This window comes from Terrapene carolina, unplaced genomic scaffold (genome assembly GCF_002925995.2).
Source record: "Terrapene carolina triunguis isolate 2854851 unplaced genomic scaffold, T_m_triunguis-2.0 Scaffold84, whole genome shotgun sequence".
NCBI classification, from domain to species: domain Eukaryota; kingdom Metazoa; phylum Chordata; order Testudines; family Emydidae; genus Terrapene; species Terrapene triunguis.
Window position 1 is genome coordinate 31,665,887 of NW_020664435.1, and position 27,115 is coordinate 31,693,001.

At 45.7% G+C, this 27,115-nt stretch overlaps 1 protein-coding gene across 3 annotated transcripts in view; it reads right to left on the bottom strand.

The window, feature by feature from the left end:
- ANKIB1 (ankyrin repeat and IBR domain containing 1) overlaps positions 1-27,115 on the bottom strand; it is a 172,427-nt gene that overhangs the window by 77,865 nt on the left and 67,447 nt on the right. For all 3 annotated transcript variants that reach the window (XM_024219035.2, XM_024219036.2, XM_024219033.2), the window contains exon 3: positions 19,029-19,329. In XM_024219035.2, the coding sequence (XP_024074803.2) occupies positions 19,029-19,329 (301 nt within the window). The remainder of the gene's footprint in view (positions 1-19,028; positions 19,330-27,115) is intronic.

Consider the following 27,115-nt stretch of genomic DNA (forward strand, 5'->3'; position numbering starts at 1 on the left):
GGTACAAAACATATCAGAAGGACAGAACAGATAGTGTCACTCCTCCACCAGCACGACATGTGAAAGAAAGCACAGAATTAAATGAAGTAAAAATCTTAAATGAACCAAACTGTACCACAGAATTTTCACGGACAGTAACTGCATGCTTGAATAATAAGAACATAGCAGTAGGGATATATTACCAACCACCTAACCAGGATGGCAATAGTGACTATGAAGTGCTCAGGGAGATTAGAGAGGCTATAAAAATAAAAAACTCAGTAATAATGGGGGATTTCAACTATCCCCATATTGACTGGTTACATGTCACCTCAGGACAGGATGCAGAGATAAAGTTTCTTGACACCTTAAGTGACTGCTTCCTGGAGCTGCTAGTCCTGGAACCCACAAGAGGAGAGTCAATTCCTGATTTAGTCCTAAGTGGAGCACAGGATCTGGTCCAAGAGGTGAATATAGCTGGGCCGCTTGGTAATAGTGACCATAATTAAATTTAACATCCCTATGGAGGGTAAAACACTACAGGAGCCAAATCTGTTAACATTTATTTCAGAAAGGGGGACTACACAAAAACGAGGAAGTTAGTTCAACAGAAATTAAAAGATACAGTTCCAAAAATGAAATCCCTGCAAGCTGCATGGAAACTATTTAAAGACACCATAATAGAGGCTCAACTTAAATGTACACTCCAAATTAAAAAACATAGTGTAAGAACCAAAGAAGTGCTACCGTGGCTAAACAACAAAGTCAAAGAAGCAGTGAGAGGCAAAAAGGCATCCTTTAAAAAGTGGAAATTAAATCCCAGTGAGGAAAATAGAAAGGAGCATAAACTATGGGAAACGAAGTGTAAAAATATAATTAGGAAGCCCAAAAAAGAATTTGAAGAACAGCTGGCCAAAGAATCAAAAAGTAATATCAAAAAAATGTTTAAGTACATAAGAAGCAGGAAGCCTGCTAAACAACCAGTGGGGCCACTGGACGATCAAGATGCTAAATGAACACTCAAGGATGATAAGGCCATTGCGGAGAAACTAAATGAAGGCTTTGCATCCGTCTTCACAGCTGAGGATGTGAGGGAGATTCCCAAACTGGAGCCATTTTTAGGTGACAAATCTGAGGAATTGTCCCAGATTAAGATGTCATTAGAGGAGGTTTTGGAACAAATTGATAAATTAAACAGCAATAAATCACCAGGACCAGATGGTATTCCCCAAGAGTTCTGAAGAAACTCAAAGGTGAAATTGCAGAACTACTAACTGTGGTTTGCAATCTATCATTTAAATCAGCTTCTGTACCAAATGACTGAAGGATAGCTAGTGTGACGCCAATTTTTAAAAAAGGCTCCAAAGGTGATCCTGGCAATTACAGGCCAGTAAGCCCGACTTCAGTACCAGACAAACTTGTTGAAATTATAGTAAAGAACAGAATGATCAGACAAACAGATGAACATAATTTGTTGGGGAGGAGTCAACATGTTTTTTTTAAATGGGAAATCATGCCTCACCAATCTACTAGAATTCTTTGAGGGGGTCAATAAGCATGTGGACAAGGGGGATCCAGTGGATATAGTGTACTTAGATTTTCAGAAAGCCTTTGACAAGGTCCATCACCAAAGGCTCTTAAGCAAAGTAAGCTGTCATGAGATAAGAGGGAAGATCATCTTGTGGATCAGTAGCTGGTTAAAATAGGGAACAAATGGAGGAATAAATGGTCAGTTTTCAGAATGGAGAGAGGTAAATAGTGGCGTCTCCTAGGGGTCTGTACTGGGACCAGTACAGTACTATTCAACATATTCATAAATGATCTGGAAAAAGGGGTTAAACAGTGAAGTGGCCAAATCTGCAGATGATACAAAATTACTCAAGATAGTTAAGTCCAAAGCAGACTGCGAAGAGCTAGAAAGGGATCTCACAAAACTGGGTGACTGGGCAACAAAATGGCAGATGAAGTTCAACGTTGATAAATGCAAAGTAAAGCACATTGGAAAACAATCTCAACTATACTCATAAAATGACGGGGTCTAAATTAGTTGTTACCACTCAAGAAAGATCTTGGAGTCGTTGTGGATAGTTCTCTGAAAACATCCACTCAATGTGCAGCAGCAGTCAAAAAAGCAAACACAATGTTGGAAATTATTAAGAAAGTGATAGATAATAAGACAGAAAATATCATATTGTCTCTATATAAATCCATGGTACGGCCACATCTTGAATACTGCATGCAGATCTGGTTGCCCTATCTCAAAAAAGATATTAGAATTGGAAAAGGTTCAGAAAAGGGCAATAAAATGATTAGGGGTATGGAACAGCTTCCATATGAGGAGAGATTAATAAGATTGGGACTTTTCAGCTTGGAGAAGAGATGACTAAGGAGGGATATGATAGAGATCTATAAAATCATGACTGATGTGAAGAAAGTAAATAAGGAAATGTTATTTATTCCTCCTAACAGGAGAACTAGGGGTCACCAAATAAAATGAATAGGCAGCAGGTTTAAAGCAAACATAAGGAAATGTTTCTTCACACGATGCACAGTCAACCTGGGGAACTCTTTGCCAGAGGATGTTGTGAAGGCCAAGACTATAACAGGGTTCAAAAAAGAACTAGATAAATTCATGGAGGATAGGTCTATCAATGGCTATTAGCCAGGATGGGCACGGATGGTGTCCGTAGCCTCTGTTTGCCAGAAGCTGGGAATGAGCAATGGGATGGATCACTTGATGATTACCTGCATCTGGCATTGGCCACTGTCGGAAGACAGGATACTGGGCTAGATGGACCTTTGGTCTGACCCAGTATGGCCATTCTTATGTTCTGCACTTGACTCTGCCATTTTCATGCTGTGTGACCTTGGTTAAATTACTTAGGGCTTGATCCTGCACCAACCAAGCAATGGGAGTTTTTCCATTGGCTTGAATAGGAGCAGGATCAAGATCTTATAACCCTTCCATGCCTCAGTTACCTATTTATAAAACAAGAACACTGGTTACCTCACCTTTACAAAGGGATTTGAAATCTATGAATGAAAAGTATTATTATTATAGTAATAATCGTTGTTGTCATAGTGGAGAGAAGCCCCAGTCATGGACAAGGCTAGGCGCTATACAGACACAGAACAAAAAGACAGTCCCTACGTCAAAGAGCTTACAGTCTAAATACTATGGAAGTGGTAAATATTCTTTATTAATTTGCACAGTCAACATCACAAATATTGCGGAGAGGTTTATCTTTCAACTGCATTTCTGAAAAATATTTTTCAGTTACTTTTAGTGTGACCAGATTATATTGTCTGAAGCCTGGGAATTAAGGTGGAGTTTGTAAAACAGGGGGCACACTAGGTTTCTAAGAAGAAAAATTTACCTGCAACTTCAAGGCAGCCCATCCCTATAGACAACGTATGAAACAATATTAATATTTGACTTACAGAAACCAAACTGTTGGTTGGTATTAAACTGCATTTGTGGCCTCCACAAGGTAGAGTTATTTGGAATGAAAAATGAAAATGCAAAATATAAAACAAGGTAAGTGTTCTGAATTTTCTAGCATCTCATTATCAATAATGTGGTATGATAAAGCTAAAAGAAGATATGCAAATATATTTCTTACTTGTTTTGAATCCAAAAACAACAACTACTACTACTGATTTATCAATATGGCTGGATTATTTCTTTGTTAAGTAGAGACTCCAATACCTGCAATTTTACAGTTCAGGCTTGTATTCATCCTAAGTTTTTGCTAGTAAAAAGTGAAGTTTATATAATTCAGCGAGTCTCCTTTTTGTGGAAAACATTAAAATTATGTTTCTTAAAAGAACCAAACAGTTAATCTTCCAAACAAGAGCAAGTCCCTAGATTCAAACCAATAAAAAAATATTTTTCCAGTGGTCTATATTTGTTTAGGGAAGCACTATAAAAAACACAAGCTTTATTTTGGGCAGATAAAACTTTAGAGACAGCAAAATTCTTTCTGAATCTAAAGAAGTCTTGCATGTTTTTGGCTTTGTTACAAGATTAACAAATTCCTGACACCTCTTTATGCTTAAAAATATTTATAAACCTAATGGGAGGGGAAGGATGAAGTCTCTTTGAAGCCATTATCTTTGAAAACTCTTGGCGAACAGGGGAGATCCTGGCCGATTGGAAAAAGGCAAATATAGTGCCCATATTTTAAAAAGGGAAGAAGGAGAATCCGGGGAACTACAGACCGGTCAGCCTCACCTCAGTCCCTGGAAAAATCATGGAGCAGGTCCTCAAGGAATCCATTTTGAAGCACTTGGAGGAGAGGAAAGTGATCAGAACAGTCAACATGGATTCACCAAGGGCAAATGATGCTTGACCAACCTGATTGCCTTCTATGATGAGATAACTGGTTCTGTGGATATGGGGAAAGTGGTGGATGTGCTTTATTCTTGCCAGCACGTTAAAGTATGGATTGGATGAATGGACTATAAAGTGGATAGAAAGCTGGCTAAATCGTCGGGCTCAACAGATAGTGATCAATTGCTCAATGTCTAGTTGGCACCTGGTATCAAGCGGAGTGCCCCAGGGGTCTGTCCTGGGGCTGGTTTTGTTCAACATCTTCATTAATGATCTGGATGATGGGATGGATTGCACCCTCAGCAAGTTTGCGGATGACACTAAGCTGGGAGGAGAGGTAGATATGCTGGAGGGTAGGGATAGGGTCCAGAGTGACCTAGACAAATTGGAGGATTGGGCTAAAAGAAATCTGATGAGGTTCAACAAGGACAAAAGTGCCTGCACTTAAGATGGAAGAATCCCATGCACTGCTACAGATTGGGGACCGACTGGCTAAGTGGCAGTTCTGCAGAAAAAGACCTGGGGATTACAGTGGACGAGAAGCTGGATATGAGTCAACAGCGTGCCCTTTTTGCCAAGAAGGCTAATGGCATATTGGCTTCATTAGTAGGAGCATTGCCAGCAGATCGAGGGAAGTGATTATTCACTCTATTCAGCACTGGTGAGGCCACTGTATCCAGTACTGTATCCAGTTTTGGGCCTTCCACTACAGAAAGGAAGTGGACTAATTGGAGAGAGTCTAACGGAGGGCAACGAAAATGATTAGGGGGCTGGGACATATGATTTATGAGAAGAGGCTGAGGGAACTGGGCTTATTTAGTCTGCAGAAGAGAAGAGTGAGGGGGGATTAGATAGTAGCCTTCAACTACCCGAAGGGGGGTTCCAAAGAGGATGGAGCTAGGCTGTTCTCAGTGGTGGCAGATGACAGAACAAGGAGCAATGGTCTCAAGTTGCAGTGGGGGAGGTCTAGGTTGGATATTAGGAAAAACTATTTCACTAGGAGGGTGGTGAAGCACTATAATGGGTTACCTAGGGAAGTGGTAGAATCTCCATCCTTAGAGGTTTTTAAGGCCTGGCTTGACAAAGCCCTGGCTGGGATGATTTGGTTGGGGATTGGTCCTGCTTTGAGCAGGGGTTGGACTAGATGACGTCCCGAGGTCTCTTCCAACCCTAACAGTCTATGATTCTTGCTTTCTGCTGGTCTTTAGCTGCCAGGAAAAGACTGGAACTGTATCCATAGCAATGTGCAGTTCATCTTTTAAAATTTCTAGACATAGAAAGGCAATTACTTCAATGTTTATTTTAAAAAAAAAAAAACACCTGTCATGATTTACAATAGTAACAAATGACCTTTGAATCAAGCACTTCCAGACAATTAATGTTTGGCTGTTTATGAGTCTGAGTGAACACCAGCTGGTAATTAACCACCAGGAAATGCCTGTAAAGCATTTAAGCACAGGCTTAACTTTAATTACATGAATAATCTCATCGACTTCAGTGAAGTCACTTTGATGAAACTGCTCATATACTTAAAATTAAGCATGTGTTCATGTGCTTTGCTGGAATGGGGCCAGAGTGCTCAACACCCTAAGGGCTGAGCCCCTGTTCAGAAAGAACTGACCTATGGTGACAATTGGATAACATAAAACTGGAATCACAATCCATTAAGTTACAACTGCTCAGGCTGCTACTTGAGTGCTATTCATTTTTGGGTGATATATAAACTTAAAATATATTATAGGTTTCTAGACCTTATTATAAAAAACATGCTCAGATCCCCTTTATTTCCAGCCCATACATAGGATTACAAATACTTGTGACACATTGATAACAATAAATTAAAGATAGAGCCTAGGAGAGATCTAAATAATACAATGAAGAGAGGAGAAAACCAGCCAGATAAATAAGTCTGAGAAAGGAAGAGAAAATAATAACTACTAGGGAAACAGAAAGAAGAAATAAGTATAAAACATGGTCTCACTAAATGGTCTTTTAAGAGGAAGGGAGGAGGTAAATAAGTAATACTAAAATGCCCAATAGGAAATACCAGATTCAGTTTTTCTCATTAACACTGGCCTATATAAAGTATTTTTTGTCTCTCACACGCAAGAGGTGTGTTAGATATTTATAAAAGTAACTAATAATGATTTTCACAAAAGTTTAAAACTCACATTAAACTGAAACTTCCACATTAAAGGTTAATTATGCTATTGTGACCAGCTGCAGCATCATTCTTATTACACCTCTACTCCTATATAACGCAGCCCAATATAACATGAATTTGGATATAACGTGGTAAAGCAGCGCTCCGGGGGGGGGGGGGGGTTTGGAGGGGGCTGCGCACTCCGGCGGATCAAAGCAAGTTCGATATAACACGGTTTCACCTGTAACGCAGTAAGATTTGTTGGCTCCCGAGGACAGTGTTATATCGGGGTAGAGGTGTATTTAGTTCTATAGCATCACAAATATTGGTAATGGTTTACAGGCAATTCTAAAAAACAGGTGGCTCCAGCATGGCTTCGTTAACAGGGAAAGCTATTTTACTGGAACCTTGTTAAATAGCCCGTGGAGGGGGTAGGGGAAGGAGAGAGTCTAGCATCATGGCAGCAAGCTCCCTGATGCGTCTGGCCAAGTGACGGCAAATAAGAATGCCACTTGCATAGAGAGGTGATCCATGCCTAGGGCTCCTAGGCACTACAATAATACAATGATGATAAAAGCAACAACATAAGGTTCTAACAGAAACAGTGACTGAATGCAATCCGATAAGTCATGTCACAGACTTTAAGAACGAGCATGCAGATGTTTTAGTTTACACAGGTCTTTATACTGTGCCCATCTTTGAGGTATGTGAGCAGCTTCCAGAGCTACATTAAGCAACATGGCTACACATCTGTCATATGTTCTTTGTTCTCTCATCCTCTTCTCCAGGGGAGAAGTGCATGCAATGGAGTATCTTGTTTTGGTAAGGTCACGGTTTTTATTTTAAATATGCATGTTATGTATCTATGTTAGACATGGCAAGGTTAATGAAAGGCACCTTGCACTTGGAACGAAGGTGCTGAGGTTTGTGAGGATTTCTTGGGCAGTTCATGCTAGTCTCAGGCTGGCCCCTGAGAAAGCCAAGCTTTAATCAAGCAACCAAATTTTCAAGAAATAAGAGATTTAATCCTCCTTATTTTATAGATTACAATTAAAAGCTCCAGCCAGGCTATCAATACTTGCCATAGTAATATTCTTGCTATGGTTGACTTCTGTTTACATTTTATTTTTGATGGATATTTTTCTTTACTTTTAATCCCATGCCTACTAGTTTGCTTTTGTTAAGGCATTTGTAAATGGAGGTTACTTACCTGTAACTGGAAGTTCTTTGAGATATGTGGTCCCTATCTGTATTCCATACGTGGGTACGCATGGGTGCCAGTCTGGAGATTCTTAACAAGCGGCATCGATTGGCCTTCACATGCACAGTTGCTCTTCTCATGCTCCAGACCAAAGGTATAAGAGCCAATGTGGGCTAACGCCTCTCCAGTTCCTCTTTTTACAGCAAATCGAATACGATCCAAGGCAGAGGAGACATAGAGCAGATAGTGGAATACAGACAGGGACCACACATCATGAAGAACTTCCCTTTCTTCTTTGAGTGCTGGTCCCTACGTGTATTCCACACGTCGGTTTCTGACAAGCAGTACTCAGACCAGAGGATGGTGCGAAGATGCCAGCGACAAAGATGTTTGAAGAACTGCAGTCCCCATCACTGCATCCACAGCAGAGGCCCAAACTAGCACAGAATGTTTTGTGAACATGTGAATGGAACTCCAGGTAGCTGCTCTGAATATGTCTAATAGGAGTACCTCCTGTAGAGAGGCTGTAGAAGTAGCTTATGCTCTTGTGGAGGGTGCTCTCACACCACCTGGGGGAGGGACATATGTTAATTGGTAACACATAATAATTCAACCAAAGTCCATTTAGAGATTCTCTGAGAAGATATTGCTTGTCTTTGCAACCTTTCTGCTATAGTGAGAAACAGTCTTGATCATTTTCTAATTCATTTGGTCCTTTGCAGGTAGAATGCTGGGGCATGTCTGCAATCCAAGGAATAAAGTCTCTTCTCTTCAACAGAAGCCTGGGGTTTCAGGAAGAAATAATAGCAACTAAAAACGCAACTTTCATTGAAGGGGAGGGGGGGGCATGGAGCGTGTTGCCAAAGGTTCAAATGGTGGTCTAGTGAGTATTGTCAGGATGAGACTGAGGTTCCATTGAGGTGTAGGCCTGACCACTGGTGGAAAGATCCTGACTAAGCCCTTCATTAATCTACCTGTTGTTGGGCAAGTAAAAATTGAACACCCATCTACTGGAGGAAGGCAGGAAATGATTGTGGCGAGATGGACCCACAGTGAACTGATGAAAAGACCAGAGTTCTTCAATGACAGAAGATAATCTAAAGTGACTGAAGATCTGCAGAGCCTGAGGAACACTGATTGTGCTGTGCCCAGGTAGAAAAATGTCTCCATTTAGCTAGGCAGCAGTTCCTAGTTGAATCTTTCCTACTTTGAGTAAGAATGGTTTGGACGGCTTCCGAACATAAACATTCTAGATCTGATGCCATTTCAAACACCACACTGTGAAGTGGATCTGAATTGGGGTGTCTGATTTTGCAGTCTTCCTAAGTTAGAAGATCCGGGAAGAGGTAGTTACTTACCTGTAACTGGAGGTTCTTTGAGATGTGTGGTCCCTATCTGTATTTCACGTATGGGTGTGCATGTGTGCCATGCACCTGAGTCCAGAAGTATTTCCTAGTAGTGTCTGTAGACCTGCAAGTGCGTAGTGTGTCTCCTTGTGCTCCCAGCCAAGGGTATAAGAGGTAGCATAGGTCGACACCACTCCAGTTTCTCCTCTTAACATTGCATCCTCTAGTCTGAAGCAGAAGGGAAAAAGGGCAGGTAGTGGAATACAGATAGGAACTACACATCTCAAGAATCTCTAGTTAGAGGTAAGTAACCTCCTCCTCTTCTTCTTCGAGTGATGGTCCCTATGTGTATTCCACACGTGGGTGACTTGCAAGCAGTGATCAGTGCAGAAGTGGGTACGAGGATGCCAATGTAACTGCCATCTGCAATAAGGCATCACCCACGGCTGCATACGTTATGGAGTAGTGTGCTGTAAATGTGCGGACAGAGCATCATGTCGCGACTCGGCAGATGTCCTGCCATGGCACATCCGCCAGAGAGGCTGAGAAGGCAGCCTTCACCCATGTAGAATGTGTTGTGACTCCACCAGGAGGAGGTAGGTTGGAGTATTTGTAGCATTCAAGGATGCACCCTGACACCTATTTAGCAATTCGTTGGGACGAGAGGGCTTGTCACTTTGACCGTTCAACAAAGGCAACGAAAAGTTTAGGTGACTTCCAAAAGAGGCAAGTCCTATGGAGGTAGAATGCTTGGGCACAGACGCCAAGGAGGTACAGAGTTCTGTCGGCGGGAGAGGTGTGAGGCTTTGGGTAGAACACAGGCAAGTGGATGGATTGACTGAGGTGGAATTTGGACACCTTCTCCTTGTGACGTGGGGGGGATCTGGCATCATGGCAGCAAGCTTACTGACACGTCTGGCCGAGGTAATGGCAAATAAGAATGCCACTTGCATAGAGAACATGTTGCCATCGGTTCAAAGGGTGGTCTCATGAGGGCAGAAAGAATGAGGTTAAGGTCCCATGGGGGCATGGGCTTCACCAATCGATGGAAAGGTGTTGGTCAAACCCTTCTTTAAGTGCACAGTGATAGGGTGTGTAAAGACGGATGTGCCATCCATTGTGGGAGAAAGGTGCTAAGTGCTGCCAGATGCACTCAAATAGAGTTGAGAGCCAGTACTTACGTTTTAAGGGCAAGGAAATAGTGACCATCTCAGTGACCATCCTGGACTGTGTCCCCTGAGCGGTGGTGGCGATGGAAGCATCTAGGAACCGTCTCCATTTAGCGCAGCAGCACGTTCTTGTGGATTCCCTCCTGCTTTGGGTGAGGATTTGCCGAACCGGGGCAGAGCATGCACAGTCTACACTTGATGCCCATCCAAATACCAGACTGTGATGTAAAGAGGGTCTGGATTGGGATGATGGAGTCATCCCTGACCTTGTGTGAGAAGATCTGGGAGCGTGCAGAGACAGACTGGTGGTGGGTGAACTAGAACTTCCGGGGACAGTAGGGTGCTGTGAGGATGATAGTGGCCTTGTCCCGGTGAATCTTGCGGAGAACTTGCGGCAGGAGAGGAATGGAGTGAAAGCCATAACAGGTCGCCCGTCCAGGAGAGGAGAGTGTTGCCTTGAAAGCCCTTGCCTAGAACCCCGCTGGAGCAATAGAGGGTGACTTTCTGAAGCCCTTGAGAGACAAAAGTTCCACCGGGAGGTGCCACACCATGCGAAGAGGTTTTGGAGCATGGTATCGTGTAGCTCCCACTCATGGTTGAGGTATACAGCTTTGCTGAGCATGTCGTCTAGGGAATTTTGGGGCCTGGTGCGTGGCCTGAAGCATGACCTGGTTCCTGATGCACCAGTTCCAGAGCCGAATAGATTCGGAGCAAAGGAAGGGACCTGGCTCCACCCTGTTTGTTGATTTATGCCACAGCAGTGATATTGTCAGAGAAGCTGAATCTGAAGGGACCATATGAGCGGGAGGAAGGCCTTGCATGTGAAACGGACTGCCCTGAGTTCTAATATGTTTATGTGCACACTGGTGTGCGCAGTATGATGGCCTAAGTGGGCTCCCCACTCCACGAGGAAAGTATCTGTCTTGATAGTGGCCTGTGGTGTGGAGGAGTTGAAGGAGGTACCAATCATGATCTGGAATGGATCTGACCACCAGGTGAGGGAGGTCAGCACAGGCATGGGATATGGTCTCTGCTGGGCTTGTAGGTGGAGAGAAGCCAAACTTGTAGACAGCGCATGTGGAGCCATCCATGCGGTGTCATTTGAGTGCAGGCCACCATATGACTTAAGAGGGAGAGGCATTATTGGACAGTGCTGTGGGGTTTGAGGCGAAGGCACGAGACGAGGGTGTTCATCAATGTGAAGTGGTCTGCTGGGAGGAAGGCTCATGCTGCGATTGAGTCCAGCCTTGCCCCTATGAAGTATATTGTCTCTGTGGGCGTCAAAAAAGACTTGTCTTTGTTGACACAGATACCCAGGAATGCCAGGAGGCCAAGAACACAGTGGATTGCAGAGAGCACTTCCTGTTGAAATTGTGACACGAGGAGCCAGTCGTTAAGGTAGGGTGTAGTGGGGTGGCTGACCCACTCCAGAGAAAAAGGGCTGGAACAGGCCAGAGAGGCTGTGCAGACCAGCAGCCTATCAGCAAAGGCCTGTGGAGAGCCAATCAGGGCCAAGAAAGAGGCAGCCAATCAGGGCCAGGCTGGGCCATATATAAAGGCTGCCTAGCTAAGGAGAAGGCAGTCTCTCCCTGACTAGCAAGGGAGGAGGACGGGCTTCGGAGATAAGGAGATAGCACCTTGGACAGAGCAGTGCTGGGCAGGCTCGGGGGAGCAGGGGAGAGCTCCTGCCCAGATGCCTGCCAGGCTGTGACCCCTGCTACAAAGGGTCGAGAAGGTGCACGGGGCCAAAGAGGAAGTGGCCCAGGGAAAATAGGCGGACAAGAGGGGAGCGAAGGAGGGCAGAGAGAGGCTGCCGCTAGAGGGTCCCTAGGTTGGGACCCAGAGTAGCAGGTGGGCCTGGGTGCCCCCCTTTCCCCCTGGCACTGCACCTGGCCACAGAGGAGTGGGGCCGAGATAGACTGCAACTGGCTCCTGAGAGAAGGGGCTAGACTTTGGGGTTGTGGTTGGCCACCGAGGCAGGTGCAAGCTGAAGGACTGCTGTTCACACACACACCGGAAGGGGTGAGACTGGAGTAGTGGGTACTGCCGGAGGGCAGTGTCCTGAAGTGGACACCACCGAGCAGGGAGCAATGTGGTTCCCAAAGCAGCGGAGCAGGCGACGGGCGAGACACCATGCATCGAGGGCGCTCCACAGCTGACAAGCGCTAATTCTTGGAGCAACCAGTGAGGTGTCACCCTGCCACATAGGGAAATACTGCGTGGCCTAGACATCACATCTGGGCCACTACCACTGTGAAGATCTTTGTGAACACTCTTGGTGCTTTTGCTATGCTGAATGGAAGGACCCAAAATTGGTAGTTGTGGTGTTCCACCCTGAAATGGAGAAACTTCCTGTATGATGAGTAGATGTCCATGTGGAAGTAAGCGTCTTTCATGTCAAGAACCGTGAACCATGCTCCCTCGTGGAGGGAGAGGATGATTGATGCCAGTGTCACGATCTGGAATTTGGATTCCTGATAAACATATTTAGTAAATGAAGATTGTGAATGGGGTGGCATCCTCTGCCCTTCTTTGGGATGAGGAAGTAAAGTGAGTAAAAGCCTCTCCCATGGTATTGGGGCAGGATGCATTCTATCTCACACACACACCCTCCCCCCAAGGAGTAGAATGCCTGCTTCTTGTTGGAGGAGGAGTTGGTGGGATGGCGATGAGGTGGGAAGGAGAGGAACTATCAAGCATCTGTGGTGGATGATATCCAGTACCCAACTGTCCATTGTGGTCTTGCCCCAACAATGGGCAAATAGGGTGAGATGGCACCTGAAGATGACCTGGGGTGTGACATTGAAGGATGTTCACAGGTCTTGATTTGCATATCAAATTGGCCTTTGGCCTGCAGCTGGGAGAGGGTCAAGGAAGTGGTCGTGGTGGAGGTAGGGAATAGAGAGACCTCTGAGACTGCTGCCATCAAAGTGGAAGCTCTTGTAGGTGCTGATAATAGGTTGGGTAAGATGTGTGTGGCTGCAGGCAAAAGGGTTGTTTCTGGTGTCTGTATCTAGGGTCAGAGCGTAACTGTCAAGGGAATGTAGCATGGACCTCGAATCTTTGATGGAGCGCAGGGACTTGTCCATCTTTTCATTGAAGAGGTTGGACTCATCACAGGAGAGGACCTCGATCGTATTTTGCACCTCCCTGGGGAAGCCAGAGGATTGGAGCCACGAGTCCCTGTGTATGACTATACCAGTGGCTACTGATCAAGAGGCAGTGTCGGCTGCATCCACTGCTGCCTGGAGGGCAACCTTGGTTGCCAGCCCCCCTTCATCCACCAGCGTCTAGAACTGCTCCCAGTATTCTAGTGGAAGCTTGTCCTGGAACTCTGCTGGCCTGTTGTAGTTGTTGAAATCATACTTGGCTAGCAGAGCCTGATAGTTGGAAATATGGAACTGCAGATCTGCAGATTAAAAGAGCTTCCTGCCCAGCTCTTTTTTCCATGTCCAGCCTCTTGGCCACCTTATCAGGAGGGGTGGATTTTTGTGATTGCTGTCTTGCCCATTCAGGAGTCATGTGAACATCCAGGAAATTGGGGGAAGAGTGGGTGAATAGGAATTCGGCCCCCTCACTCCTCACAAAGTACCATCCCTCCACTCGCTTGGGTGTGGGTGCACACAAGGCAGGTGTGTGCCACACTGCAGGGGCCAGTTCCATGACGAGCACCACCCTGGAGAGGCCTGGGGGTTGGAGGATGTCCAGCAGCTGATGTTGTTGGTCCTGGACTTCCCCCAAAGGAATCTGCAGGTCTGCAGCCACCCTCTGTAGTAGGTCCTGGTATTGCCGGTGATCATCCTGCTGAGAGAGTGAGAGAGGGATGATCGCCTCATCCAGCAACGAAGATGCTCTAGTAGGGACAGGTGAAACCGACGGTACCAGCTCGATGTCCTCCCCTTTCTCATACACCAACAAGGCAGGCAGGTGTACAGGGGATGCCTGGCATGAAGCCTGGGATGGCTCTTGATGTCTCTGGTCCCCAAAGGCCAGAAGGAGGGGTCTATCGGTTGTGGCGGGCCCCATGGGAAGTGGTACCAGGTCACAGTCTGGAGGATAGGGAGGTCTGGTTCACACATCCAGACTCTGGCCTGGCATCAGGGAAGATGGCAGTTCCACATCCGAGAAGTCCTCGGAGTCGGAGGATGGTGTTATCAATGGCAGGACCACTGGTACCAGAAGGCTGCAGTGCAGCGTGAAAGGAGCAGTTTCTCTGGTAGGAGGAGAGGGGTTCAACCTCTGGCATGGGGACGTCCCATCTGAGTGGAGGGCCCGAGAGGAGCAGAGACTGTGGGTAGGGGAGGATCAACTCCTCTGCCATGTGGCCGGGGTCCATGGAGCACCCATCGAGATGGCTGAGGTACCTGGTGGAGTGTGTGGGGTCAACTGGTCTGCAGGACACTGTCGGAGCAGGTGGTGTCATGTGCATCAGTGAGCATTCTGGAGGTTTCGGTACTGGGTTTGCCATCGGATCCCATCTGCTTTTCCCTCCAGCCAGGGGGTCTTCAGTGCCAGCCTGGCAGGAGCCATGCACGATGTCTCACCCAACCTGGCACGGCGCGGTTCAGGGAGGGAATCCTGCACATATGAGCAGTCCTCTGCGGGGACCTACTCTTGTGACTGAGAATGTTTTTTGCTCTCATGCCAGGACTTGTCCTTGTCCTTCAGTATCAACGGTTCTGCACCGTAAGTGGTGCTTAGAGAGGTCCTCGCGGTAAGCTGTGGCTACTGAACAGGGAGTCCTCCCGGGCCGGGATCCAAGTGTGCTTGGGGTCACATAGCCTCTTCCATGAGATGCTTACGGAGACAGAGTTCACAGGCTTCCCTGGTCCTGGGCAGGAACTTTCAGATAACAGCAGCGCACATCTCAGCACAGTGAGCTAAGCGCTGTGGAATGTCGTTGCTGCTGCAACACTGTCAAGGCTGCTAAGCTGTTACAGCTGTTCAGTGCTTCCGTTCTTGGATCTCTGGCATTATCAGCATGAGCAGAGAGCACAGTCTGCTAATTCAGCAAACCTCAATGTTACTCAAGAAAGACCGCAGGCTTGGTTCAGTGGCGAAGGCACTCAGCCGAGTTTATTGTTGACAAAACATGATACTATTGTCCTGGCTCCGTGGTTACAGGTACACTAACAAATGTATGCCTGCGACAATGGTACCAGGTCATCCAGCACACCAGGATGCTGCCCCCTAAGCTGGATATAGGTGCCTCTCCTATGACTTCTCTTTTTATACACTGATACAAGTAAGTTATGTATTATGCTCCTGACGTGGTTAGTTACCAACCCTACACCTTGTACCTGCTAGTTCAAACAAAACATCCTTATCCATTAGCCTGTTGTCCCATCCTTATCTTACAAGAGGTTGGTGTGTTCCTGTACCATGTGTTTATGTATTTACTTGAGAACCTGGATGTTCTTGTACCATTCTCTCTGGTCAGGAATGTGAAGGCCTACTCAGTGTGAACCAAAGGCTGTGAACCAGTTAGTTATGCCTAGGGGCACGTCTTCACTACCCGCCGGATCGGCGGGTAGCGATCTATTATCGGGGATCAATTTATCGCGTCTAGTGTAGACGTGATAAAATCGATCCCCGATGGCTCTGCCGTCGACTCCGGAAATCCACTGCGGCGAGAGACGGAAGCGGAGTCGACAGGGGAGCGGCAGCGGCCGACTCGCCACCGTCCTCACAGCCAGGTAAGTCGACCTAAAATACGCAACTTCAGCTACGCTATTCACGTAGCTGAAGTTGCGTATCTTAGGTCGACCCTCCCCCCCCGTAGTGTAGACCTAGCCTAGGGCTCCAGCAAGGCCTACATACACCCTGCCCAGACAGTAGAGGTACTACTGGTACTCATCAGTCACGGAGAAGGAGTGCAGCAGGAGACACGGTTTTTGAAGCCTAGGATCCTGGGTATATTCCCTGGTTGGGGTGGAATCCCCAGGTTGGGGAACGACTAACAACACTTCTAGTATACTAGAACTACTAAAAACTACGTACACATATATAAATGGAGAAATAACTCCCTTAGCGAGCTAAGAGCGAAAGGAACAAGAGGTTTTGGACTCAGTGCCCCTTACTCTCAAGTGAAGCACTGGAAAATGGGTCCTTGGGCTTTGCAGCTCTAGGCTCTGCTCTCAAGCTCATGTCCGGAGGGCTGCTGCTTGTCAGTTGGGGCCGACATATAGTGGATTTCCCTGGCTCAGATCAGAGTGAGGTCTCATAGCCTTCTGGGTGTTTCCTCAACCAAAGCTGATGAGCTTCACATGTTCAGGGGGAAACGAGCGAAAGATGCTGCACTTCGAGGAAATATGCATCTTACCCAAACAGCAGAGGTTGGTGGTCGTCTCTCACACGGAAAGAACAAGGGCAAGAGACCCAATTCTTGAACTCTGGGCATAGATCCAGACTATGAGCAGGACTTCCCAGCAAAGGGAAAAACAAGATATATAAACTATACTATAAAAAAATGTAACTATGCTAGCCTAAAAACTATTTGTGATATCTATTTACAGGCTATAAAAAAAGAAGCTGGAGAAATCTGTAGACAGAGGATTCCAACTGAGGCCATGCAGTGGTAAGAAGGAGAGGCATCAGCCTGCAGTCTCTTATACCTTTGGTCTGGAGTACGAGGATATTGACTGCATATACGCTGCCCAATGGACACAGCTTGTTAAGAATCTCTGGGACTCGGGTGCATGGTGTGCATGCATTCCCACATATAGAGTACACATAGGTACCAGCACTCAAAGAATTAGTGGTATAGACCAACTTTTCTGTGTATTATTAGATGCTCCCAAGGAAAGGAAACAGACCAGGATTGAGAAACCAACCTAGTCATTCGGTCAAATGTGAGAGGAATGTGGGCCCCATACCCAAAGGAAAGAAACAAGGAACTTGGCATTAGCCAGTGTGGGCACAAGGAAAGATCAAAGACCTTTAGAGGGCTAGGCACAGTTACCTCCTCCTCCTATATATTACATTTTGTTGTACTGTACAATAATGCTCAAAAATCAGATGGTTGTGAAAACGAGAGCCATGCTGGGGAAGGCAGGCTGGTAGAATTGTGAGTGACTAAAAACCACTGTGGTCAGAGCCCATCAGGCTGTCAGACCAAGGGAGTTGAAAGGAGAGAATAACTGAAGAGCTCACAATCTCTTTCTTTCCATCATATCAAAGATTTACTGCATGTACCAAACTAAGAAAAGACTGAAAGCTGAAACAAGGCTAACAGGCAGTATCAGCATGAAACGGGAATACAATCAGAGACCTAAGCACTATTAAATCACCTGAAGGCACTCAATTAAGTGGAATTACCAGTCCAATTACACAGCAGCCATTGCCATTTAGTATCAGGTTTAAATTGATTCCTTTGCAGACCTCCCACTTAGGCTAGGTCTACACTACCCACCTGAATCGGCGGGTAGAAATCGACCTCTCGGGGATCGATTTATCGCGTCCCGTTGGGACGCGACAATCGATCCCCGAATTGACGCTCTTACTCCACCAGCGAAGGTGGGAGTAAGTGCCGTCGACAGGAAGCCGCAGAGGTCGATTTTGCCACCGTCCCTACAGCGGGGTAAGTCGGCTGCGATACGTCGAATTCAGCTACGCTATTCGCGTAGCTGAATTTGCGTATCTTAAATAGACCCCCCCCCCCGTAGTGAAGACATAGCCTGAAGCAGAATTTCCAGTAAAGGCTTGGTCTACACTACATACTTACTTTGGTATAACTATGTCAGTCAGAGGTGTGAAAAATCCACATCTCTGAGCCATGGTTATATTGATCTTAACCCCAGGTAGACAGTGCTATAACACAAGAAAGTATTTTTTCATGCAACGCACTGTCAACCTCTAGAACTCCTTGCCAAAGGGTACTATGAAGGCCAATACTATAACGGGGTTCAAAAGGGAGCTAAATAGATTCATGAAAGATAGGTCCATCAATGGCTATTAGCCAGGATGGGCAGGAATGGTGTCCCTAGCCTCTGTTTGCCAGAAGCTGGGATTGGGTGACAGGGCATGGATCACTTGATAATAACCTGTCAGTTCATTCCCTTTGGAGCACCTGCCATTGGCCACTGTCAGAGGACAGGATACTGGGCTTGATGGACCTTTGCTCTGACCCAGTATTGCCGTTCTTATGTAACATAGCTACTGCGTCTAGTGGAGGTGGAGTTATTAAGCCAATGGGAGAGCTCTCTCCTGTTGGCTTAGAACATCTTCGCCAGATGCGCTACAGCTGTAGTGTAGACCTGTCTTAAGAGTGCCCAGAATAAGTGGCAGATATTGTATAGAACTTTCATTAGAATTTGTTCTCTTTGGTAAACTGTAGTTATGCTAACACAGAGAGTAGAGTTCATTCTTCAATCAGCAGGTGGACACTATGGGCTACACATGTATAAGGTATTCTTGAGGCAGGGGGTGAGTAGTTAAAACTCCTCCAGTCACAGCTGTTTTCCCATATCGAGCAGGGTAAACAAGCTTCTAAAATTTGGCTCAGGTAGCTATTTATTCAATTTTTCTCTTACATATTTCTCTAACATTAAATTCCTTTATTATTATTAATAACTAGTCTGGTTCTTCCTCATACTATATGGTTTATCTTATAAAGTTAACTTTATAAGTATATGTAATTTGATTTTCCTTTGATTTCTTCTCAGTTTGTGTGGCTACCTGATAGTTTACTGTTCTGTTTCTTTCAGATTTACAAATGTAGCATTCTAAATGGACTTTTCCCCATCTTTGTAATTCTTAAGTTTATTAAAAATGTTTTCTTTGTGTAATAGCCTTGTTGAATACATATATAAATACCACAGTATAACCACAAATCTGTATATTTATATCTGTTTTTTACCTCTACACAGGTTTTCATCCCTGAGGCAGCAGCATAATGCAAAGGTGTATTTTTTTTGTTATCAACAGCATCAATAGCTGCTCTTTCATATTCTCCTTGGTCAAGCTTTGCTCCTTTCCATTTTAGGATCATTTGCAGACAATCTGCTCTTCTGATGTCATCTTCAGAGGGTCGTGCCAAGCGAGGATGGAGAGCTCCCTCAGCGATCATAATTTGAGGTCCCATACACAGCAAGTGCATAGATGTCTCATTGTGCACATTTCGTTTATTCGGGTTTCCATCTCTAACAAAAAGAAAAGTCCTACATGGAAAAATGAAGAAAAATAGTCAGATATAATGTAATTTATTATTTTGATACAGTAAGTTAAAGCAGAGAAGTTCCATTATGGTTGCTACTCTCTTCTAGCCAAGATTTTGAATTTATCCAATTCAGTGATAAATTAAAAATATTTCACAGGTGTGAACAGATGGTTATGACCTTAGTCTCTTGAGTTGTGCTGCTAAAATATGGAAGTAAAACTAAAAATATTATTAATCTTTCTCATTTGTGTGGTGCTCCTGGGTTGCTTTAATTGCCCCCTTTATTCTCTTCCAAAGGCCCCAAATTGCTTTGACCTTCCTTTCCATGGAAGAAGGCTGGATGTAACTCACTCCAGAGTTCATGGATCCTGCTCTGAATGCTGACTCTCATTCAAGAGAGACTTGAGGTGTGTTTCTTCCCTCCAGGCACAATTACTCCCAACCCTTGTCCATTACTCTTGGAAGTGAGTAACTGTCAAGATCAGCCATAAACTCTAATCTCAGAGTAGCAGTAAACTACAGCACCACCAAAACACCCCTGAATAGTGTATTTTACTCACAATGCAAGAAAAAAAAATCTTCTGTGCAATAAATACAACTGATACACGAAGAAACAGAAGAAGATTCAGAATACATATAAAAATTCATAGCAGAATTTGTAAATATTCTGACATGGATCACTTCTATTTATTGACTTATTGTTTTAATACTGATATAACTCATGATTTGCAAAAGCATGCCGACAGTTACAGACAGACTTTTCCACCTTTAAAATGTAGTCAGTGTTTTTTAACAATATCTTTTCTTATTTTTTCCCCCACCAGGCACTAACTCATTCAAGACAAAGGTATCAATGATTTTCTTTCTTCAAAGTATTTCATAAGTATTTTAAAATTAAGATAGTTCTTTTTTTTTTCTACTAGCAATGCAAGAATCGAGAAAAGTTTCTTCCACGATATGTAAAGTTTTACACTCAGAGGTCTCAGTAATGAGCCCCTCCCCACTCCAAGGAATGAGGGGCTTAAGTAGGGGCTGCCAGTCTGGTACTCCCCCTCCCAAGCAAATGAGTGGGAAGGGGATAGAGTCGGAAGTGGGCAGAGCCTGGTTTTTGTCCTGCCCCTAATGCAAAATCTCATGCCCCAGAGCCAGTCCAGATGGGGAAGTAATCTGCACCAGTGAAAAGGTGCAGCTTTCTTCTCCTCGGAGGCTATGGGAAAGCAACAGATTGTGATTCCCGGAGTCACAATCTGGTTCCTGCCCAGCTTTACATTACCCCTTACACAGGCAGGATTATAAAATTACAATCCAGTTTTGAGAGAAGAGAATTAGGGCGCATTACACCAGTACAATGGGGTCCCAACTTGATTGGGCCCTTGGGCTCTACTGGAAAAATAATTATCCTTAAGGGAGCGTAAGCAATTGGCAATTTGTGGGAGGGAGAAAATGGGGTCTTTGTAAATGGCTGGGAGGAATCTGCAGCAGGGTAATGAATTCAAGGGAAAAAGAAAGATAATAGCAGGGAATGGAGTGGGAAGCAGAATGGATCAGCTGGGAGGAGCTAGGAGATGGACCAGGGACTTTACATGCATTTGAAAAGGTCATTTGCAGAGATACAACTGCTCCAACCCCAGCCACATGCAAAATCAGCCAAACTCTCTGTCCACCCATATTCCAGCTGCTCCTTGCTTTAATGTGAAGTCCTTCAGACTGCCTCCTCACTCACCTCACAGCTTGTGAGAACCAAAAGAACCCAAAATACAGTAATACTTAATTTGTAACTGTATTTTGGAATTTCACTGAAGACATGTAAGGGCATGAAAAAATAACCTGAAAGCCAGTTAAAAAGTAGTTCCCAGTTCCTTTCAGCCACCAGCCTTATTGGCCACCAGCCTTATAAGACAAATGGAGAGATTGAATTTTTTTTTAAAAAGTGCTCTGTCTGCCATATTTGAAAAGGTGACTTATTTTATACTATCTGCTTTTTCATTTTACTCATATTTACTTCAGTCTTTCTTTCCAAAGAGCATCTGTTGTGACGCTGGCAGACCAGGTCAGATCAGGGCCACAGGCCAATTTGGTTGTACACCTTTACCCCAATATAATGCTGTCCTTGGGAGCCAAAAAAATCTTACCTCATTATAGGTGAAACCGCGTTAGATCGAATTTGCTTTGATCCGCCCGAGTGCGCAGCCCCACCCCCCGGAGCACTGCTTTACCGCATTATATCCGAATTCGTGTTATATCAGATCGCGTTATATCGGGGTAGAGGTGTATTAATATAGACCTAAGTGAGTAATGTATAAGTATGTAGTCAGATGTTTAAACTTCATGAAAACTAGTGAAATGTTATTTGTATTGTTTTCACTTATCTGTTCCTGTTATAATGTAATAGCAAACATTTGCATTGTGTATACCCATGTAACTAAATAACCCACCAAAGAAACCTTGTGAAATGCTAATGAAGGACTTTATCAGAAAAGATGCTAATTCCAAAGCAAAAGGCATCGTGATGATGACCAGAAGTCAAAAGACTTACTCCTCCTCCTCCTCAAAGGAAAAGCCCATGTGAGCAGAGACACTGTCAGCTTGTCTTCTGTCAGAAGAAGAACATATAAAAATGTATATCTGCTTCAACCTCTCAATAAAGGGAGGACTGTAAACTGATAATAGTTGTCGTTCACCACGAACCTGAGAAAATGTCTGTGGGCTGGAATTATAGATATGTGGAAGTACGTGTCCTTGAGGTCGAGGGTGGCGCACCAGTCTCCCAGATCCAGAGACAGGATAATGGCATTTAGAGAGACCACGCGGAACCTCAACTTTTTCATGAAAGGCCTTGCAGGTCAAGTATGGGTCTGAGACCCCCCTTGGCTTTGGGGATTAGGAAATATTGGGAATAGAATCCCTTGCTCCTTAGCTCCTGAGGAATCTCCTCCACTGCTCCCACGGCAAGGAGAACCTGGACTTCCTGCATGAGGAATTGTGACCCTTCCTGCTTGTGAGAAGGGTCCCTAAAGAGGGACGGGGAAAGGGGGTGGGAGGGAGTGGAGGAGCAGAATTGGAGAGAATATCCCACTTCTACGGTGCAAAGGACCCAGCAGTCTGATGTTATTTGGGACCAAGCACAGTAAAAGTGGGACAGATGATTCAGAAAACAGGGAAAAGGATCCGGTGAGTTGACTGGTGCGTTGCTCCCAGGCACGCCTTTAAAAGGCTTGCTTAGAGCCCGATGACTGCCTCACTGAGCCTAGGCCTTGACTGGGCAGAGGATGGGGAGGCTTACGTCTGCCATTCCTGCCACTCTTCCTGGAGCAGTCCTGTCTAGGCCGGGGAGGGTAGAAGTGCTGAAGGGGCTGTGGCTTAAAGTGCTTTCGCTGGTTAGCAGGGGTATGCAGACCCAACGATTTTAATGTTGCCCGCAAATCCATTCAGCTGTGGAGCCTGGAGTCAGTCTGCTCCAAAAACAGGCTCATGCCATCAAAGGGTAAGTCCTGAATGGTCTACTGGACTTCAGGTGGAAGGCCGGACACCTGGAGCCATGAACTCCTCCTCATGGCTATGCCAGAGGACAAGGTTCTCGCAACCGAGACCCGTGAGACCAGTGAGGCCTGTAAAGAGATCCATGCCACTGCCTTGCTCTCCTCTACTACGGCTGCAAACTCTGCCCTAGAGTCTGATGGAACCAACTCCTTAAATTTCATCATGGAGTTCCATAATTTGAAATTATATCTACTGAGGATTGCTTGCTGGTTAGCAATCCAAAGCTGGAGCTCCCCAGTGGAGTAGACCTTCCGGCCTAAGAGGTCCAGCTTCTTCAAGTCTTTAGCTTTTGGGGCTGGCCCTTGTTGCCCCGTCCCTCTCGATCATTCACTGCTGCCACAACTAGCGAACCTGGCTGCAGGTAAGTAAATAAGTATTCATACCCCTTAGAGTGGACAAAATACTTCCTCTCCACCCCTTTAGCTGTAGGGGAATGGCAGGAGTTTGCCACAGGGTTTTTGTAGTGGCCTGAATAGTTTTAATGAGGGGTAATGCCACCCTGGATGGCCCTTCAGAGGTTAAAATGTCTATCATCGAGTCCTCCGACTCGACCACCGCCTCGGCCTGAACCCTATATTACGGGCCACCCTGCGCAACAGGTCCTGGTGCAATCTGCTATCAATGGGGGGCAGCCCAGAGGAGGAAGACCCCGCCACCGCTTCATCCGGCGAGGACGACATAGCTACAGGTGGCACTGGGCCTTCTTGGCCCTCCGGCTTTCTGAATGCGTCCTGCCTGGTGCCGTGCTACTGAGCGCCGACCACAGCATCACTGCTAGTGGTGGAGCTGGGACCTGGACATGGTTCTGCGCCATGGACCAAAGCTGTTTCGGTGCCCCAAGGCGTGGGATGGTCCCCGGCTGGCAGGGGTGCACATCCTTCCGATACCACGGACTGGAAACCCCTGGAGTGCATGTCCTGGACATGTCCAGAATGGCCATTGCGTGGGCCCCTGCCACTGCACCTGCCACAGCACCATCCTCACGTCCTGCCTGTATCGGCACCACTCCAATCGGTGCCAACTGCACCTCGAATAATAGGACTCCACCTCCGAGACCAATGATGGGGACCTAGAGTGCGAAGACTGTTGTGGTGCGGCGGGGACGGTGCCTGAGAATGGGGTGGCGAGCAGCCTCTCATCATTGCGGGCTTGCCTCTGAACAGTGTCACACCCTGCAGTGCCGGAGGTCTATCTTTGCTGGCGGGGGACCATGGAGCCGTCATGGCAATCAAATCCCTGGCTGCTTCGAAAGCATCTGAGGTGGAAGGGAGCTCAAGCTCCTCCACCTGGCACATTCGAGCAGGATAATCCAATGGCACCAGACTCGATGGACCCCCTTGCGGGTCTGAAGTTGACAGTGCCGGCTCCTGCGAGACCAGCACCAGGTGCCACTGCGCAGAACACATGTCGATTGCGCTGTCCGACCCAGCCGCTCTAGATGTGGCCGAGTGCCCTCTGTCCACCTTCTTGTGCAGCTTATGCAGCACTGGAGAATGTGAGCGGTGCTGTGCTGCCTCCATGGACTTCGGAACCGGGGAGTGTTGGTTCCGAGGGTCTCTATGACCAGAGTCCTTCCTCGGTACCATTTCTCTAACAGAGGCCGGAACACTCCGCACAGAGTGAATAGAGGTACTCTGTGCCGAATCCTGCTGGCCTGGAGCTGGCTGGGAGCAGAGGGCTGCCTCCATCAGGAGTTGCTTCAGCCTGAAGTCCCTTTCCTTTTTCGTCCTTGGGCGGAACCCTTTGCAGATCTTGCAACGATCTGTTTGATGCGCCTCCCCCAGACACTGGAGGCAGGAGTCATGGGGTTCGCCCATTGGCGTGAACTTGTGGTAGGTCCCACACGGTTTAAACCCTTGGGATCGAGGCATGCACACAACTGCAAGAGGGGAGACAAACTGGGCGGGGAGGGAGGGGGGAAGCCCCACTTCTAGCTAACTAACTTACATTAACTTAATAAATATTTACAGAAAGCTCAAAGTTCAATCACTAGGGGAAGCACTTGCCAAGGCAAGCGAGACACGCAGCTCCAATGACCATCACTGGCGGTAAGAAAGAACTGAAGAGGTGGAGGGTCGGCAGGGATCTATATTCACTGCCATGAAAACACGACTCCACGGTGCTCCACAGCCAAACCCAACAGGTGCTGCTAGGGGAAAAATCTTCCGACACTGTGCACGCTGCACGCGCACACCTACTTGGAATCGACATGAGCAACCACTTGAAGAAGAATGTAATATGCTATGTTTTCCTGTTCAGTATTGCGACTGGTACTTTTTTTAGATAAGTGTCACTATATCTACCACAAATACCTAATTGCTGGTAGAGTGTCTGGAAAACATTTAAATAATAAAACAGTTTAAATAATAAGTGCTTTGGATGGAAGCCATCAAGAGAGTTATGAAAGACTGAGACCAAAGTTTTAGAAAAGACCCTCCAGTGATTGATTTCTAAATGTTTAGTTTTCAGGTAACATACTTAGTACTAATTGCTTTGTTGAGGATTACAAGGGGGACCTCATTGATATATGTGAATTAACAGAATGGCTTTTACATATTTTCTCCTTCAGTAACTTTTAAATTGAGAAGCAGTAAAACGATGAGATGATATTTTGAATCATTTATCTTTAGTCAGACTAGTTCAGCACTAACGAATAACTATTTCTTTTAAACAAGTGCTGATTTTATGTTTGCAAACAGATGTCTTTTTCAAATAAATGCTCATTATTATAGTGGTAATAATATACATATGGTGGCAGTGCATGTGGAATCTATGACAGTGTGAATTGCCATGTGTGCCAACAGCAGTGAAGCAAGGACTGTAGAAGGGAAAAGCACAGTGAAAAATATCAGTCTTTTGGGGAAAGGAATAGCAAAAAGAACAACTGGGGAAAATGATTTATGAACAGCTGAAGAAAGGTCAATTACTTGAGCTAAATGGAGAGAGGCAGCTCAACACCGATGAGCGGACAAAGATACAGCTAGTATCTGTACAGTCATGTCCAGAAGAGGAATGATGGTCCAGGTTTGCAAGGAACAGCCAGCCCACTGGGTAAAGGGTCCAGGAGGCAGGAGAAATCTTGGAGCTGACTGCCAGGGAGGGAAGCTGGAAAGAAGCTGACAGAAGCAGCATCCATATTCCATTGGAATTGAAGACACGATTGCAACAGGCATTGTGGACAGATCGACAAAGCAGGAGAAGCTACAGCTGGAGAGAGACAGTGTGTATCTGGAAACGCAATTGCTTGCAAACTGGGGGAGGCAGTGTCAGTACAAGAGAAAAGAGATGTAGAACCAGCACCAGCATAAGAAGAGAGGAGGAAAGGGAATGTCTATACCAACCCAAAATGGAGAAACTGCACCAGGAAAAACCTAATCCAGTAGGTAAAGCTGGATCCCCTGTATCTTTCCCAGTGAGGCATATATTCCAAATTGTTTTCTCACTTTAGAGAGGGGGATGACATGAATGTGTTTCTACATGCTTTTGAAATGGGGTGTAAACTACCAAGGTGGGACAGGAATACATGGTCCTGTGTGTGGCTCCACTACTGCCATGGACAAAGGCCTTAGACATTTTCAACTTTATGGACAGAGAACTATAAACTTTATGGGCTATGTAAACAAGCTTTGTTGCAAAGTTTAAACTGAACTTTGAAATGTATAGGACAAGGTTTCATGGAGTTCAGAAAAAAGGGGACATGACTTATGCGAGGTTGCAACTCAAATTACGGGTTACATAAGAAACTGGGAACTGGTTGGAGGGTTACCAGGCCTATAACTTAATGGGTTTAGAATAGTTCTAAACTCTGCCACCCCAGCCTGAAATCATGGTTAACAGACAAAGATCCCATAGATGTGACCATAGCTGGGAAATGGGATGACAAATATGAAGATATTCAGCCTGGATTTGAGAGAAAAATCAAGATATATTGGCACAATGCTAACCCCCAATCAGGACCCCCTCCAGAAGAGAGAAGGGGAACTTCCCCAGAAGGGAGAATGAACTAAACCCAAACCCGCGTTGGAGGTAAACCCTAGCAGGGGCCCAAAAAAGGAATCCGGGGAGCTGATATATTTTTATTGTCACAAAACTGGCCATATACCAATACATTGCCTAGTGGTAGGCAGATCAGGGACAGATGGCAATGACCGCACCATTGGTAGAACCAGTCCCAGCCAATGTTCCATCTAATTTTTCCCACTCATTTGCGGAATGAATTTTGTTATGTGCACCAATATGGAGGTGAT